This window comes from Schistocerca americana, chromosome 7, assembly GCF_021461395.2.
Source record: "Schistocerca americana isolate TAMUIC-IGC-003095 chromosome 7, iqSchAmer2.1, whole genome shotgun sequence".
Taxonomy (NCBI): Eukaryota; Metazoa; Arthropoda; class Insecta; order Orthoptera; family Acrididae; genus Schistocerca; species Schistocerca americana.
Genome location: NC_060125.1, coordinates 632,161,807 through 632,180,240, shown reverse-complemented (window position 1 = coordinate 632,180,240; position 18,434 = coordinate 632,161,807). Strand labels below are relative to the sequence as shown.

Here is an 18,434-nt window from a genome sequence, read left to right as displayed (position 1 = left end):
CTCAAAATAAATATCAAGATATGAATGAGGAGTATTATAGAAGTCAGTAATTCACCTGGGTAGCGCACAATTTTGACATGTGTAAAACTAGTGTGTTGAAAGTGTCATGTCTTACTGCTAGAGGTACACATATTCAGAATATTTACATCATGAAACATCACATGACTTACATGAGGGGGGGGGGGGGGGGGGACATGTCCATATCAATTAAGATATTGTTTGAATATAAAGACGGCATAGAAGACAGTACCTCCTCTATACTACACAAAAGAAGTTCATAAACTGAGAGACCAAAAATTTCACTGTCTTAGTTTATGAGCTTTCCTGTGTGTCGCTATGTGGAAATAGAATCATGAATGACAAGAACATAAGCTCACCTGCACTGAGCCTGACAGGGTCAATGCGTAGCAAGTTGAGCAAAGTGACCAAGCGTGTCAGTAAGGTCCTGGGCCGAGTTTTACCACATGCCTGTAGTGTCTCCACGTTGGATTCAGACTTCAGCCAGTCAGCCAAGACTTGTATGGCTTCAAGCAGCCGACCTTCACCAACCATAAGCTCCAAGACGTCGGCAGGTTCCAGAGCTCTTTCAGTTACCCCACTGCCAATTCCTTCACTGACTCCATTCTGCAACTGTTGCCCAGTTGTTGCACTTGGTTGTTCAGCAGACACCTTTTTGTCATCCAGCTTATTGTTGTTGTTATTTTGTTCGTTTTTCTGCAGATGTTTCTCATTTGTATCATTCGAGTGCAAACTGACATTTCCAGGCTTTCCTGGGCACTGTTCTTGCATCTGTGGCAAACCATTAACTTTAGCTTCAATTGTACCCACCTGGAAAAAAGTTTGAATGTTCATACATTAAAAAATATTATATGATTTACAAGAGAGAGTTCACATCAACAAGCACACATTGCTATTTAATCATGGATTTAATTATACAAAAGAAACTGGATTAGCATAAACTGTTTCACACCTGGGTACTACTGGATGTTTCATCAGATTCATCTTCTTCTTCCTCAGAGCTCAGCACAATAGGTTCTTCACCTTCTGAGTTCGCTTCATCAGAGCTGGAAGACAGTGGATAGAAAAATTCTCCTCCTGAAAGAAAATACAAGTAATATTTCATTTGAAGAACATATGTACTACTTAAAAGCAAAAACTCTAAAAATATTTTGCTGATATGCATATATATCAAGTAATCATAAAGCAAATATTACAATAATGGAAAACCTATGAGAGAGAACAAGTAACAGTTTAATAACATATGACATCTCAAAACTTTCCTTATTTCTTTCATTCTTCAGAAAGGAATATTTACTATACTGCCGAGACTGTGGACATTCATTGACTGAGCAAATGCTTATATGGAGGAAGGAAATTCCTGCAACCTGTAGCTACCTAAGTACTAAGATCCCAAGATCCAACCAATGGACTGGATTATGCAAACCGCTAATGAGGCATACACTGCTAATGAGGCATAGACTGGTAACGGGCTATACACTGCTAACAGTACATACACCAACAGTGCATACCCCACCAACAGTTCATACACTGCCTCCAGCTGGCTCCTAGTAGCATCCACCAACAATCTCCACAAAGAAAGATCAGGAATACAGATTAAACTCTATAAAGTCACACAAAAGCACACACCGAAACTTCCACAGGAACAAATTGAATTTATTGGACACAAAGGAATCACAGACATTGGGTGCAACTGGCATTGATTTAAATCAATGGGGAAAGTCGAAAACTTATGCCGGACCGGGATTCAAACCCAGGTCTCCTGCTTACTAGGCTGATGCTTTGACCACTATGCCATACGGACACAGAGGTCACTGCAACTGCACGGAATACCCTAGCATGCCTCCTGTCAGGCCAAGATTCTCAACTTATCCATACACTACTAATGTGGTGCCCCTTGACCGTTATCTCCATTAGTAATGTGTCTGGATGGCTCACTGGTCAGAGCATCCGTCTAGTAAACAAAAGATCCCAGTTCGAATCCTAGTCTGGCACCAACTTTCCCCACTGATTTAAATCAATGCACACTCCCAACCAATGTCTGCAGTTTCTTTGTCTTAAACCATAGTAGCTGGTGCATCAAAATGGTGTCTACTCTGTTGGACATGCCCAAAAGGGTAGACACCACATATATGGAATTTACTGTCTTCAATTAAACCTCGGCAATGTGACCTCTCAGGTTTTCTTCGTGTGACTGATTATCACACAGGAGTTTAGGGTCTTCAGCTGTGTTGTGGATTCCACTTTCTACACAGCATTTTGACAACAGACGCAATAGTCTTGTTCAGGAGCTGCACACTGTGCCATTCTGCATACTCATGGCATGGACTCTAACTGCGCTGTGTACTACTGTTGGTGTAGTGTTGCTATCTGTAACGGAGCTTGACAACAGTGCCCACTATGCTCTTTGATGCTCAACTGTTTTTCAGAGGCCATATTGTTATTCTTTTAAAAGCACACTCTCTCAGCACTTTCCAGCTCTGGAGGATGAGACATCTGGCAAAATCTCAATATATTGAGAATGAGACCTCAAACCTTGTTTAAATTTAAACATCGGTTCTGGTTTATTAGGGTTTTCCAACATCTGTATTTTGATGGACTTCTTAATTACAACACCAAATAAACTTTATGTCTACACAATGATAAAACATTTCAGTTTATGACAATACTCTAGGCAGTATTCAGCAACAGTTGATTTGCTCAGTTGTAGTCAGGTGTATCACCGATGTTCTAATAGATTGCCCCACAAACAACAGGCTGCACTTGTATGTAACATGGTACACAACTGGCTTTCACAGACTTTTCAGGCATGTTCTTATATCAACTTATTTCCTCTTTGAGGGAAAATATTATGAACAAACTGATGGCAAGGCTATGCGTAATCTGTTGTCATATGTTGTGGCAAACCTGTACACCTGGAAGCTTTTGAGACAAACACACTGGAATCTGCCAGTTCAATCCAACATGTTTCTACTGATATGTCGATGACACATTTGTGATGAGGTCACATAAGACAGAAAAAACATGAAAAGTTCCTGGAATAACTTGGAAAAAGAGGGCCAGCTACTTTTCCCTGGCATATTAGTTAAGAGAAGAAAGTACAGATCTACAGTTCACAGTGTATACTAAAAACCCATGCACACTGACGTCTATCTCAATGCTTCAAGCTATCACCATCGGCCTCAAAAAATTTTGCTTTTAAAGATTCTATCTCACTGTCAGACGAGAAGAGCCTCACTGAAGAATCACCTATGAATGGTGTTCCAAAGGAATGGTAGCGAGATTGACAAACTGAGTGAGCACTGATTTTGAAATTAACAATGTCCAAGGCAAAGCCGACTCACAACACCCTTTCAGTATAACCTAGGCTTAACCAAAATATCACCTTTCAATCTAACGTAGATTCTCAAACAAAATATCATATTTCAACCTTAGCTAAACCTTTGGTTGTGCTACAAATCAGGCTGTCAACATAAACATCACTCACAAAATTATAAAAATAATACTGCGTAAATATTGTAACGCCAAAGTTTAAATTGCAATACTGGCCAACTGTGAAATGAATTTCAGAGTTGTGGATGACAAAGCAGTTTTGACAATGGCATGCAAAGAAAGGACAAGTATAGTCCACTGCTTAGATTTAATCCTAATCATCAACCATACTGAACACCCCTTGCAAGAGACAGAGAACAGAATCAACTGCCTGAACATACCAGGAGCAACAATCATAATCCACAAGACCATGCAACAGTAAACTAAATAAAGGTTTGCAAATGGCCCATTCCGAAACTAATAGTATGGGAAACAAGTCAGAAATCACAATGAATGTCACTAAATACAATCATATGATAGAAGTTAGAGAAGACCCAATAGAGAGAGGAAGAAGACACTGATAGACATTTTAATGTCCACTGTTGAAGTGGAGATATGTAGAATACGTATAGATGCCTTAGTTCAGTGGTAGTCAACCTGGTCACTACTGCCCACTAGAGGACATTCCAGATTTCACGATGGGTGGCATGTGGTGGGGTTTTCAAAAAATTATCATTATGTTTTATAAAATCTTCACATTAAGTATTTGATACACAACAACAACAACAACAACAACAACAATAATAATAATAATAATATAGAGGCACTAAAGTGGGTGGTAAGTAAAAAAATGACTACTTCTGCCTTAGTGGATTCAGTGAGTGAACCAAGAGCTATCTCAGACGATTTATTTTTGTGAATTAATAACCTGATTGCCTTCCCAACATTTCCTGTTAATGGCGTACATATTGTCAGTGTTGTAGATAATCAAAGTAAACCCATCAAGGTCAGGTGCTAGTACAATTTAGAATTCAGGTGAATACAAGCCGAGCATGTTGATTGTTGGATCTCTTAATGTTTGATTAGTTCTTGGTATTGATTGGTTGACAGAGATAAAATGAAAGGTGGACTTTGTGAAGAGAACTGTTTGCCTGCGAGGTTACATAGTGGAGAGAAGAGAGTATTCAGTGGCAAAGATAACAGGGGCACTGCACACGTGAACATGATGTTAATGCATTTTCAAGAGGAGGAAACCCCAGTTTTAAGTGATTCTGGGGAAGATACAGAATTATGAGAGGGTAATGGTGATGAGGACGCTCTGTCTAATATTTAAAACAAGGCTCAGATGCTAGAAGCTGAACAGAAAGAACTGACTGAAATATTAAGATGCTACACCAATATATTTTCAAAAATGCATCGTTTGCATCTGGAAAATTAATTTCAAGGATCATGAAACATTTTTCAGGAAATCTTACCGAATACCTTCTGCCAAGAGAGTAGCAGTCACTAAAGAAATAAAAAAGACATTAGACCATCGCATAACTGAACACTCAGGTAGTGAGTATTCTAATCTCAACAACATAACAACAAACAAGAATGGCAAAGCGTGTATAATCATCGAGGCTCGTGGAGTGAAAGTTTATCGATGTAAAATACTTAAGCAGCATCAATCTGCCGAGTAATTACTAGCAACAATTGTTAGAAGAGGACAGCACAAAGTGCACAGCCTTTTTACGTAACGGAAGATGCTACCATTTAAAGAGAATATCTTTTGTTCCTTCAATATCTGAAGCAGTCTTTATGAAATCACTGGATGAAGTTCTGAAAGAAGAATTACTGAAGTGAGTAAGTCTCTACATAGACAATATTCTAATTAGCACTACTTCATGGGAAGAACACTCAGACATTCAAGGTATACTCAGACTACGTATTATTATATATCTCCCACACTCAACCAGGTGTTCAATTACTGTTACATTAAGTGAATAGTACAGTAAATTATTTTATACAGATACCCTGATTTTAAAACACACTATATGATAAAAAAAATTAAGCACCCATAAGATATGAACAGATGTTAATTTAACCTCACATGTAAATAACTGTAGAACTGCAATTCTCTGTGACACACTGTACGGCCACCAAAGCGCATTAGTGTTGTTACCAAGCCTGGTAGGGGTTATGTGGGGTGTAAATAGCACCACATACGGTGTGGTCACTGTCAACGACACAGAGACAGGTCCTCATGTGAGACAGTGGTATTCGCACCTGACAGAGATGGATATGGGTCTCATTGTGGGTACCCATTTGGCCAGTTGGTTAAATTGTACAATATACAGATTTGCGAGACATTTGGATGTGTCAGTGGCCCAATGTTGGATTGCATGGAAACATGAGGAGCAAGTGTCTGGTCTACCACGTCTGACCACCACAGAGAAGATCACTGTATTGTGTACAGGGGATATGCAAAATAATGCAAATAGTGGTAGAAATGGAATGGATGTGTTTGACAGTCAACAATGCAGGTAAGGCACACGTCACACTGGACTGCGCGTGTTCAGTATGGATTAGACATCAGTGCAGGTTGTTCATGAGTAACGCACACTTCCTATTTGCATTCAGAGGCTGAGGCTGCCGTGCAATGACAGGCCTAACAGAGTTTCAAAGAGAGTAGATTGTGGAGGCCCGATTAGCTGGAGCATCAGTAACCAAGGCAGCCAACATACTGAACGTTTCAAGAGAAAATGTTTCAACAGTCGTGACAGCCTACACAAAACATGGAAAGACATCATTGTGTAAATGTAATAGTGGGAGCAAATCAAAACTAAATGACAGAGATCGCCGTATGCTAACACAAATTGTTTCAAAACAACACAAAACTATGGTGGCTAAAGTGACTGAAGAAACATCATCGAGATCCCACACTATCGACACTGTCTGCCGAGGACTCCATAAAGCGAATATTCATGGACGAACTGCTATACCAAAAACATTAGTGATGACAACCAATCCAAAGAAGTGTAAAACATGGTACCAGGAGCATAAATCCTCAATGGCTGAACAATGGAAATACGTCATATGGTCCAACAAGTCAACGTTTTTATTTCCAACATTAGGCCAGGTTTATGTCTGGAGAACACCAAAAGAAGCCTATAATCATGATTGATTCCAACAGTTAGGCACGGAGGTGGAAGTGTGATGCTGTGGGCAGCCATATGATGGTATTCTGTGGTCCCATCATTACTCTCAAAGGCCGAGTTAAAGCCAACAATTATGTGAACATTTTAAGTAATCAGGTGCGCCCAATGACTCAAACATTGTTCCCAACAATGATGCCATATTTCATTCACACAGCCAGCCAGCACAGTACAATCATTGTACGAGGAGTATGCAACTGAACTGCAGCGTCCTCCTTGGCCAGCACAGTCCCCGGACTTGAATATTATCAAACCCTTGGGGGTGGTACTGCAGCACAGACTCCAGAGTAGATATCCACCTCCCTCATGACTGCAGGAGTTAGAAGAGGTTCTGATCGAAGAGTGGCATAACATTCCACTGGAGACTATACAATTATTATACGCCAGTATTCCAAGAAGAATTGCAGCTGTATTACGGCCAAATGGGAGTCCAACCCCTTTTTATAAACCACTCCCAGGTAGGTACAGGTGTTCATATCATTTTGCCTATCCCCCGTGCATGTGCACCAAGTACATCACAACAACTCACATCTGCACATGCCATCCAAGAACAAGTACCAGAGTCCCTGCAACATTCTGTGTCATCCCCTGGCATTTGTGACTACTGAACTTTTGTCAACGCATAGACTGCCTGTTAACACCATAACACAAATGGCCACATATGGTGTGCTGCCATGAACACAAAGCATGGGCTGATGAATGGCGTCACACAGCATTAAAGTAGGGCAGTGACCTAAGGAGAGGCACAGCAGTGTCACCTTGGCATCATTATATGGGGATCCACTGGGTGTGGCACAATGGTACAGCAAGGACATCCTGAATCTTCATGTGTTGCCTCTCATGTGACAGTATCAGGGTGGCATGTTTCAACAAGTCAACGCTCATCCACACAAGACATGTGTCTCTATAAACTGTCTACATGATGCTGAGATACTCTTGTGGACAGCAAGATCCCCAGATGACGTGAGAGACAAGTGCAGACATCAACTCCATATCAGTGCATGTGTCCAGGATATCAATGCCCAGTTACAACAACTGTGGGACAGCTTGCATCAGGAGAGACAAGACAGCTTTATTACATCCTTTCCTTACATGAATCAGTGCCCCCATACAGGCAACAGGGAGTGTAATACCATACCGATAAATAGGCTCATACTGCTAAGTTCTTTGTAAATTTGAGTCGATTTTCTAATCAATGCAACAACATTACAAATCCTTTCAAACCGTGGAGTTTCATTTCACTTCCTCCTTTCCTTCTGGATGCCTCACCCTTTTTTTAGGGCAGTGTAGTAATGTATTCTGCCAAAATGAACCACACAAAGCAGCAAAACACAACTGGTAAGAAAACAGCAGCGGTATCAAACTAATGAGCGCCAAGAGCTGTATGAAAAGTAGAGAGTAACTAACAGAATATGGTGAAATACATATAGACTAGTAAACTGGACAGACAACTGATGGGAAACATAGTTGTGATGATATGTGCATCGTAATACACAATCAAAAAAAGTTTTGCGCCGCCTCGGTTCTGAGAGTTGCGGAACCTGTACAGAAAATTGGAAGAGACATTAACAGAAACATCATTTCTGCCCTTTTTATTTTCATGAAAACCACACATTACATGTTGTACCACCATACAGCAAGACCTTCAGAGGTGGTGGTCCAGATTGCTGTACACACCAGTACCTCTAATACCCAGCAGGCACGTCCTCTTGCATTGCTGCATGCTTGTATTCATCATGGCATACTATCTACAAGTTCATCAAGGCACTCTTGGTCCAGATTGTCCCACTCCTCAACGGAGATTCAGCGTAGATCCCTCACAGTGGTTGGTGGGACTCGTCGTCCATAAACAGCCCTTTTCAATATATCCCAGGCATGTTCCATACAGTTCGTGTCTGGAGAACATGCTGGCCACTCTCGTCAGGCGATGTCGTAATCCTGAAGGAGGTCATTCACAAGATGTGCATGATGGGGGTGCGAATTGTCGTCCGTGAAGACTAATGCCTCACCAATATGCTGCCGATATGGTTGCACTATCGGTCGGAAGATGGCATTCATGTACTGTACAGCTGTTAAGGCACCTTCCATGACCACCAGCGGCATACGTCAGCCCCACATAATGCCACCCCAAACAGCAGGGAACCTAAATCTTGCTCCACTCGCTGGACAGTGTGTCTAAGGTGTTCAGCCTGACGAGGTTGCCCACCTGTACTGCACTGCATGGTGGCGTGGTTGCAAAGATGGAATGGACCTTGCCATGACAGTAGGGAGTGAAGTTGCGCACCATGCAGTCAATTGCACACAGTTTGAGTCGTAACATGATGTCCTGTGGCTGCACAAAAAACATTATTCAACATGGTGGTGTTGCTGTCAGGGTTCCTCCGAGCCATAATCTGTAGGTAGTGGTCATCCACTGCAATAGTAGCCCTTGGGCGGCCTGAGTGAGGTATGTCATTAACAGTTCCTGTTGCTCTGTATCTCCTCCATCTCCGAACAACAGTGGTTTCGTTCAATCCGAAACACCTTGACACTTCCCTTGTTGAGAGCCTTCTAGGCACAAAGTAACAACGCAGACGTGATTGAACCGCAGTATTGACCATCTAGGCATGGTTGAACTGCAGACAACGCAAGCCATGTACCTCCTTCCTGGTGGAATCTACATCTACATCTACATGATTACTCTGCAATTCACATTTACGTGCTTGGCAGAGGGTTCATCGAACCACAATCATACTATCTCCCTACCATTCCACTCCCGAACAGCGCACGGAAAAAAAGAACACCTAAACCTTTCTGTTCGAGCTCTGATTTCTCTTATATTATTTTGATGATCATTCCTATCTATGTAGGTTGGGCTCAACAAAATATTTTCGCATTCGGAAGAGAAAGTTGGTGACTGAAATTTCGTAAATAGATCTCGCCGCGACGAAAAACGTCTTTGCTGTAATGACTTCCATCCCAACTCGCGTATCATATCTGCTACACTCTCTCCCCTATTACGTGATAATACAAAACGAGCTGCCCTTTTTTGCACCCTTTCAATGTCCTCTGTCAATCCCACCTAGTAAGGATCCAACACCGCGCAGCAATATTCTAACAGAGGACGAACGAGTTTAGTGTAAGCTGTCTCTTTAGTGGACTTGTTGCATCTTCTAAGTGTCCTGCCAATGAAATGCAACCTTTGGCTCGCCTTCCCCACAATATTATCTATGTGGTCTTTCCAACTGAAGTTGTTCGTAATTTTTACACCCAGGTATTTAGTTGAATTGACAGCCTTGAGAATTGTACTATTTATCGAGTAATCGAATTCCAACGGATTTCTTTCGGAACTCATGTGGATCACCTGCCACACCATACAGCAATCTTTTCTAAATCGCTTTGCAACTGATATTGGTCTTCGGATGACCTTACTAGACGGTAAATTACAACATCATCTGCAAACAACCTAAGAGAACTGCTCAGATTGTCACCCAGGTCATTTATATAGATCAGGAACAGCAGAGATCCCAGGATGCTTTCTCGGGGAACACCTGATATCACTTCAGTTTTACTCAATGATTTGCCGTCTATTACTACAAACTGCGATCTTCCTGACAGGAAATCATGAATCCAGTCGCACAACTGAGACGATACCCCATAGGCCCGCAGCTTGATTAGAAGTCGTTTGTGGGCAACGGTGTCAAAAGCCTTCCGGAAATCCAGAAACACGGAATCAACTTGAGATCCCCTGTCGATAGAGGCCATTACTTCGTGCGAATAAAGGTTGGTTGGTTGTTTTGGGGAAGGAGACCAGACAGCGAGGTCATCGGTCTCATCGGATTAGGGAAGGATGGGGAAGGAAGTCGGCCACGCCCTTTCAAAGGAACCATCCCGGCATTTGCCTGGAGCGATTTAGGGAAATCACGGAAAACCTAAATCAGGATGGCCAGACGCAGGATTGAACCGTCGTCCTCCCGAATGCGAGTCCAGTGTCTAACCACTACGCCACCTCGCTTGGTGCGAATAAAGAGCTAGCTGCGTTGCACAAGAACAATGTTTTCTGAAACCATGCTGATTACGTATCAATAGAGTGTTTCCTTTGAGGTGATTCATAATGTTTGAATACAGTATATGCTCCAAAACCCTACTGCAAACCGACGTCAATTATATAGGTCTGTAGTTCGATGGATTACTCCTACTACCCTTCTTAAACACTGGTGCGACCTGCGCAATTTTCCAATCTGTAGGTACAGATCTATCTGTGAGCGAGCGGTTGTATATGATTGCTAAGTAGGGAGCTATTGTATCAGCGTAATCTGAAAGGAACCTAATCGGTATACAATCTGGACCTGAAGACTTGCCCGTATCAAGCGATTTGAGTTGCTTCGCAACCCCTAAGGTATCTATTTCTAAGAAACTCATGCTAGCAGCTGTTCGTGTTTCAAATTCTGGAATATTCCATTCGTCTTCGCTGGTGAAGGAATTTAGGAAAACTGCGTTCAATAACTCCGCTTTAGCGGCACAGTCGTCGGTAACAGTACCATCGGCACTGCGCAGCAAAGGCATTGACTGCGTCTTGCCGCTAGTGTACTTTACATATGAACAGAATTTCTTCAGATTTTCTACCAAATTTCGAGACAATGTTTCGTTGTGGAACCTATTAAAGGCATCTCGCATTGAAGTCCGTGCCAAATTTCGCGCGTCTGTAAATTTTAGCCAATCTTCGGGATTTCGCGTTCTTCTGAACTTCGCATTCTTTTTCCGTTGCCTCTGCAACAGCGTTCGGACCTGTTTTGTGTACCATGGGGGATCGGTTCCATCTCTTACCAATTTATGAGGTATGAATCTCTCAATTGCTGTTGCTACTATATCTTTGAATTTGAGCCACATCTCGTCTACATTTGCATAGTCAGTTCGGAAGTAATGGAGACTGTCTCTTAGGAAGGCTTCTAGTGAAACTTTATCCACTTTTTTAAATAAAATTATTTTGCGTTAGCCTAGCTACAATGACCTTGTGATCACTAATCCCTGTATCAGTCCTGATGCTCTCTATTAGGTCTGGATTGTTTGTGGCTAAGAGGATGATTGGAACTGATCAGCTGTCAGACCCCCTCCGTCTACGCTACTCATGCATGGTTGTTGACATCTTAAAGCAGGTTAGGCGACATCTCTGAACAGTCAAGGGGACTGTGTCTGTGATACAATATCCACAATCAACGTCTATCTTCAGGAGTTCTGGGAACTGGAGTGATGCAGAACTTTTTTGATGTGTGTAATACAGACACAAACAGCTGACTTTGATATCAAGTTCCAGGTGGAACTGTGTGTAAGGGAATTTATAACTGAATGTTCATACACAGTCCCACATGGTATATCACAGTCCCACATGGTATATATATGTAAGATATCAAGAACACTTACTGAGAATGTATGCCTGTCATCCACAATGAGGTTTTTTTATTAAATTTACTGAATGACTAACAGTGAGATAATAAATTAAAAATGTTTCGAAAAAGAAATAAGATTATTTACAAGGTCAATACGATTAATAGAAGCAAGAACAAAGCTTTTAGTCTTGAAGAAAAGAAACACAAAATTCTCAAAACACAACACTGTTAAAAAAACAAAAATGTTCTTTCTGGGGGCTTTGCTATGCACCCAATAAAGCAAAAAATTAAGCCTTTAATTGTATATGTGGTAGTCTAACACGCACTGAAACCCATCATCTGCATATTCTTCATTAATCCCAAGTTTTGAAGAACAAAAATACTTCAAACACTGAGGACCGCCAGGCTGGAGAAATCTGAAGTATCTTCACGATAGCATGTCTCTCAATGACAATGACTGGATATAGTCTCCACCACAAAGAAACAGTGACAGAACTAATATAACTCACATCTGCAAATGTGATAGCACACAAAAACAATGCTTATTCAGGAAATAACACGTTTCTATTGTTTCTTACCATCACTAAGGTCAGAGTCTTCTGAATTCAGAGGTAAACGCCTACGTCGCCGTCGTAGTTTGGCAATATGCCGGCTGTATCCAGACTTTCTGCTGGAAGGTTGTACATCTCCATTTTCCTGTGCCTGTGATGATGGTAGCTGCTGATTTCCTGCCATTGCCAGTGGTAGACTGAACACTGACTCCTTTATGTGAACCGCTACCTGTTCTACCAGCTGTGAGAATACAGCCAGTGTGAATGCCACCAGGTTTCCACACAAGGTCTGTGAACCTAAAAACAAGCATTCTGGCTTTATGCTCAATACAAACTGGCTTCAGTATTTTTATAAATAATATGACCAATAGGTAATAATAATAATAATAATAATAATAATAATAATGTGAATCTGCAAGCAAGTGTACTGTGAAAGACCTTGTGCTCGATACAAGCTAACCTGCATCTTTCTCGCAAATGATGCGACTGATATAATATGATACAATGGTAAGGAAAGTTTATCTTCACAGTGTCACTTGCATGAAACTTTAGATCTGCATGTTAATTACTGGTAATCAGTAAAAATCTATTCATACATGTAATTAGCCTCAAGTTATACAATAATGAAATTCTAGTGCACTAGCATCACACTTTTGATATGGTTAACCAATTAGTCATCATCAAGTAACTCTGCAATGCAACTGAGACTGTACAAATAATTTTTCCTTAAAATAGATACAGTTGTGAAACCTCTCACAGTAAAATTTCCTCCATTATCATGGTAACATAATGTTAAGATTAGATTATATTATATTTACTTTCATTCCAATTGATCCGAAGTGAAGTGGTCCTCCAGGATGTAGAACATGTCAGAAAAACAATAGTACATGACAAATATTTACAACTAAAACAAATAAGCTACTGTACCTTCCACAGGTCCAAAGTGGAATGATCATCTTTTTTTTATTTTATTTATTTATTTTTCAAACGAAGACTATATGAAAGGATCATTTTACAACACTCATTTACTAAGATTGTGTTAATGCAAGCAATTTAAAATTTTTAAAACACACACACACACAAAATCAGTTGGTTCTACTGAGAAATGCATCAATGGAATAGGAGTTGGCCAACAGCTGAATTTCATTGGTTGTTAAGCTTTTTATGGCTGCTGGTAAGTTAATGAAAATGTGTGTTCCTGAATAATGCACACCTTTTTGTACAAGAGTAAGTGACTTTAAATCCCTGTGAAGATTATTCTTATTTCTACTACTGATTCCATGAACTGATCTGTTGGTTAGAAAAAGGTCTTTCTCACTATCAAATGTTTTACCACAGAGGTGACCCTTCAGACGACCAAAGAGGTAAAAATCAGATGGAGCCAAGTCCGAGCTGTAGGGAGGATGAGGAACAAATTTTCCAACCCATTTTCCTGATTTTCTCCTGCGTCATAAGGGCTGTATGGGGTTTGGCATTGTCATGGGATAGTCTGATGAGCTGACCCTGAAGCTGGGGTTTGTGGGTCTTGATGGCATGTTGCAGCTCGTCCAGTGACAAATAGTAATGGTCCCAGTTAATTGTGAAGCCAGGTTCCAAAAAGTCAATGAAAATGACACCACACTGATCCCAGAAGAAGGAGGCCATCACCTTTCGGCCTGCTCCTCGTGAAAGTCTTGGTTTCTTCTTCCGAGGGGAGCCCGGATTACGCCACTCCATGGATAGGGTTTTGCTCTCAGGTTCAGACAAAAACAACCATGTTTCTTCTGGGTAATGACACTGTCAAAACACTGTTTCCACTCTTCAGTAAAGGTCTTCATGAGTCCCCCGCACACATTTTTCCTCATTGTTTTCATTTCTCTTGTCAATAATCTAGGCACCCAACGTACACAGACTTTTCAGTACGCTAGTGACTGTACCAGTGATGCCACACTACTCAATGACAAACAAGTCATTTCAGCAAGCTGCCGTGTCATCACACATCTGTCATTTTGGATGATTTGATCAATGGTCTTCTTATTCACATCACTCACTGCCGTCGATGGTCTCCTGCATCATGGATTGTCCAGCAACCACTGCTGGCTACTGCTGCGATCCACTGTGTCCTCCCACAAACAGGGAGCAACTTCCTGTGAACATGCTTGAGTTCAATGGCTGCTTTACTACCTGCACTACATGGATCCTTCCCCCAGCACCAGCTATTCTGAACTGTGTACGTAGGTTATCCTTGCAACACACCTAATGCTTCCATAATCCTCCTAACCTCAATATCTACTAGATCACTAGACCCACATCTTCCACTCGACAGTCTCCCCTTCCTCTAAAAGATATGCCTGAAAGCTAACAAAGGTATCATTCTTCTTTGTGCACCAGTCGATGACTCAACATTTCTACTATCTGGTGAGTTGTTTCCTTTACTGTTAAATCATGTAGATTCTGTTGGAAATTTCCCTATCGTGTTTATACTTAAACATTGGTTAACTCTAGTTTGGAACTTACTATTTGTAGCTAGGTATCCTCCACATTCTTAATATTCTTTATACTAATTTCTATGCCACAATACAGTGGACATACCTCATCTATCTGGTTACAGAACGGCACTCAGGCTTTTGCTGGCTTGTCCTTTACACTCCATTTATACTGTGGTGCTTGAGGCTTTCCTACTGTGATTCATGAAACATTTTTTAAAAACCTGGAATGCAGCAGCAGTCCATAAGCCAGCCAACTTGAGGCAATAAGCTATTTCCGAATTTGAAGATTTCAGAACCAGAACTTATTACATACCAAAGGCAAAAGCATCTTTGTCCCAAAGGATTGAAATTTATTATCTAACTGTGCTTGGTAATATGGGTTCCAATGACATATTCAGAACTTTGACCACTTTGGTCATTTACAACATTTTACAAATAGTAACAGAAAATTCTGAATTAAATACAGTTCTAAGAATAGCGTAACATAAATTATCTTGCAGAAGGAATAATAAACTTTGCAGAAAATGTAAGCAGTTAATGGAACTTTCAGTTTGATTAATGAGGTGTGCAGGAAAATGTTACATGTATTATACTAAATGTGCTTATTTTACTCTTCTACTATCTAGACCGAAGGAACTGACAAACTGAGATTTCAAACACCAATCCACTACAACGAGTGTTCATGGTTTGCAACATCATGTACATTACATGTGCAAAATATCATTTGTTGCTTTACATTTCTTGCTTATATCAGTAAGTTTTTATTTTACCTATCAAATCTCAGTTTTACCTATTAAATCTCAATTATTACTACAATACTAAGAGCAAAATACACGCTTACCATTCACTTGCAATCTCGACACACATATCAGCAACATTGCTACCAACTGAAAAATGATGGTTTCTGACAAATGGTTCTGTTGTTGTTGGTCCTCACGGGGGTTGTTGCGTTTATCAGGTGTCTCATTTTTCTCATCTTCCTCCCCTTCCTCTGCAGACGTACAGGATTCTCCATCAGGAGACTGCTGAGATAGACATGCCTGAAGATCCACCAACGTCTGATGGCATAGCTAAAAGCAAAACAAACTTTCCTGATTGATGGCAATTGTTCTCAAATTAACAAAAGTTTATCAGAGAATTTTTAATGAATATGGTAATTAGCAGTGAACACATGTAATGTCTTGTCTACCTCATTTCACAAAATGAAAAAATAGGAAATGGGCTTATAAAGGAAAAGACCAATGTTTTTCCTAAAATAATCAAAGTGCAAATATCACACAACATCAGAATAAGGATCAATGAGTGTCTAAACCTCAATGAGCTTGCTGAAAAATGTCCGAAGTGTTGTGATATCTCCCATCAGAGCAGCATTTTAATTTTGTTACATTTTTATCAGCTTTCTGTTAACATTTTAAAATATACTCAGATTCGGTAAGTCAATCAGAGTTTAACCAATTCATGGAGAATATTACGAAAGAGTGTGGTGTCTGTTCTTTCAGACACATCCAGAGGAACACTGGAGGTGGAGAAAGGGAGGGGGGGGGGGGGGGGGGGAGAAAGGAAAGGAAAGGAAAGGAAAGGAAAGAAACTCACGATGCCAATTGCATAGGGACTTTATGTGGAGTCAGTGGTGCCGAGTGAAAATGTGTGCCTGACCAAAATTTGAGCCTGGGATCTCTTGCTTACAGGCAGTTGTGTTAACCACTGCACCAGCTGTACATAATATTTAATAATATTTATTGCAGTTGCACTGGACACAACTGGATACGTTTAAGATATCCAGAATCTCTCACCAACACAACGAGTCTGGTAAATATAGGAATGGTCAGGAAAATGTTGGCTGAACACACAATAACTTCTAATTGCTTCAATAAACCTTTCAGTGCAACAACTGGAAGAAAGAAGCACAGAAGGAACAAACCACGACACTGTTTAGGAGAGACAGTCCCATTTACTGACGGTTTGAAAATATAGGAAGGCGCCGAGTCCAGTGCATGCAGAGTTGAGCCTACACTAGAGACAGCAATCTCTCTCTGTAATCTCACCACTGTATTCCCGGTGGAAATATCTGCTATCAGAGTGTGTGCAGAGAAGAATTTACATAGGTACTACAAGAATTGTAGCATCTACATTTATTCAGACAGCCAAGCATATCTGAAATCTCTTATCAGTAACTGCAAAAAGATCAGAGATCATAGCAGAATTCCATGATGCCCATATGAGACTAGTGGAAAGCAACAGGTAAATATGCTGTGCGTCCTTGGTCACTCAGGAATTAATGCCAATGGACAAACTGACTGGCTGCCCAAGACAGGTGTGACAATCTCATTCACTGGACCAGAACCTGTCCTAATACTCACCAAGGAGCTAGTAAAATGAAAATTAAGTAGCTGGATCAGGAGGCAGCAAGTAGAATATTGCACAATAATCCAAACGCAAAAATATGGCAAGCTAATGATACCAATGCCATGTATCAAGACAAGTCCTGTAATCACGGACTTTACCAGGAGACAGATTAAACTCATGGTGGGACTAATGACTAGCCATGGAACTTAAAAAAAACACCTACATGTGATGGGTATCGAGAAATAAGCCCTAAATGTAGACTATGTTGTCAGAGGGATGAAATCACACCACACCAAATCCTCCAATGCAAAGTGCTGCCATTCAAAAGCCACACAACATTTGGGTCATAAAGTATGGAGGAAATCATGTCCAATAAGGCAGTAGAAAAGGGTCTCCTGTTACTTAGGGTACTGGTTGGCTTTAGCAGAATCACAGGAGGCGAAACCACACAATCAACTCAGTTTGGGTGCAGGCAATATTGAGCTAAGACCACTGTTGTTTTTGTCTCCCTTCACTAATCAAATCAACTCTTTTCTACCCTCGTCCTCATTACAAATGGGTCCATCTCACCTAGGGGTCAGAGTGACTGGCTCTTCCTTTTGAACCTTCACCTGCGTTTTCCTCTCTCTGTCCAAAAAAGGAGCAATTAATAGTTCCAAAAGCCCGAATAGTGTCATGTACTTTTACTTTTATATGTGTCTAGTTGTATTATTTAATACCTTGCCTCCTCAAGGTGAGTGTTGGCCAGCAAAGCTATCTCATAATTTAAAACTGTTATGTACACAAACTTGCTGAGTGCTTCTCTATACACTATAAATGGACCACAATTAAATATAGTTAGGTTAGCCTCAAAGGGAAATTTTAGAGTTGCACTGAAATAATAAAAGAATTTCAATAGAATGTGTTTTGACCTATCAAAAGTGATACTGCCTAGTTGATAAATGCAATCTGTTACAGCTTCTTCTCATCTATAGCAGAATGTTGTTCACTTCCTATAAACCTGCATAATCTGATAACTTCATAAATATACAAGGCAATGTGTTGATGGATCTGAGTGGTGTTTACAATGTTTCCACTGTAATGATATTTACAAAATGGGGCTTCAAAAAGTAAGTTACACATCTAATCCCCACCTTCATCATTGTGCTACAAGAGTGGCACAGTGTCAAAAACAGA

At 40.7% G+C, this 18,434-nt stretch overlaps 1 protein-coding gene across 1 annotated transcript in view; it reads right to left on the bottom strand.

Annotated features, from left to right (window-relative positions):
* The window catches only part of LOC124622143 (protein SMG5), a 276,199-nt gene that overhangs the window by 170,596 nt on the left and 87,169 nt on the right, over positions 1–18,434 (bottom strand). The window contains exons 7-10 of the mRNA XM_047147775.1: positions 15,754–15,982; positions 12,472–12,741; positions 971–1,095; positions 378–828 (exon numbers count right to left, since the gene is read on the bottom strand). Coding sequence (XP_047003731.1) covers positions 378–828; positions 971–1,095; positions 12,472–12,741; positions 15,754–15,982 — 1,075 coding nt within the window. The remainder of the gene's footprint in view (positions 1–377; positions 829–970; positions 1,096–12,471; positions 12,742–15,753; positions 15,983–18,434) is intronic.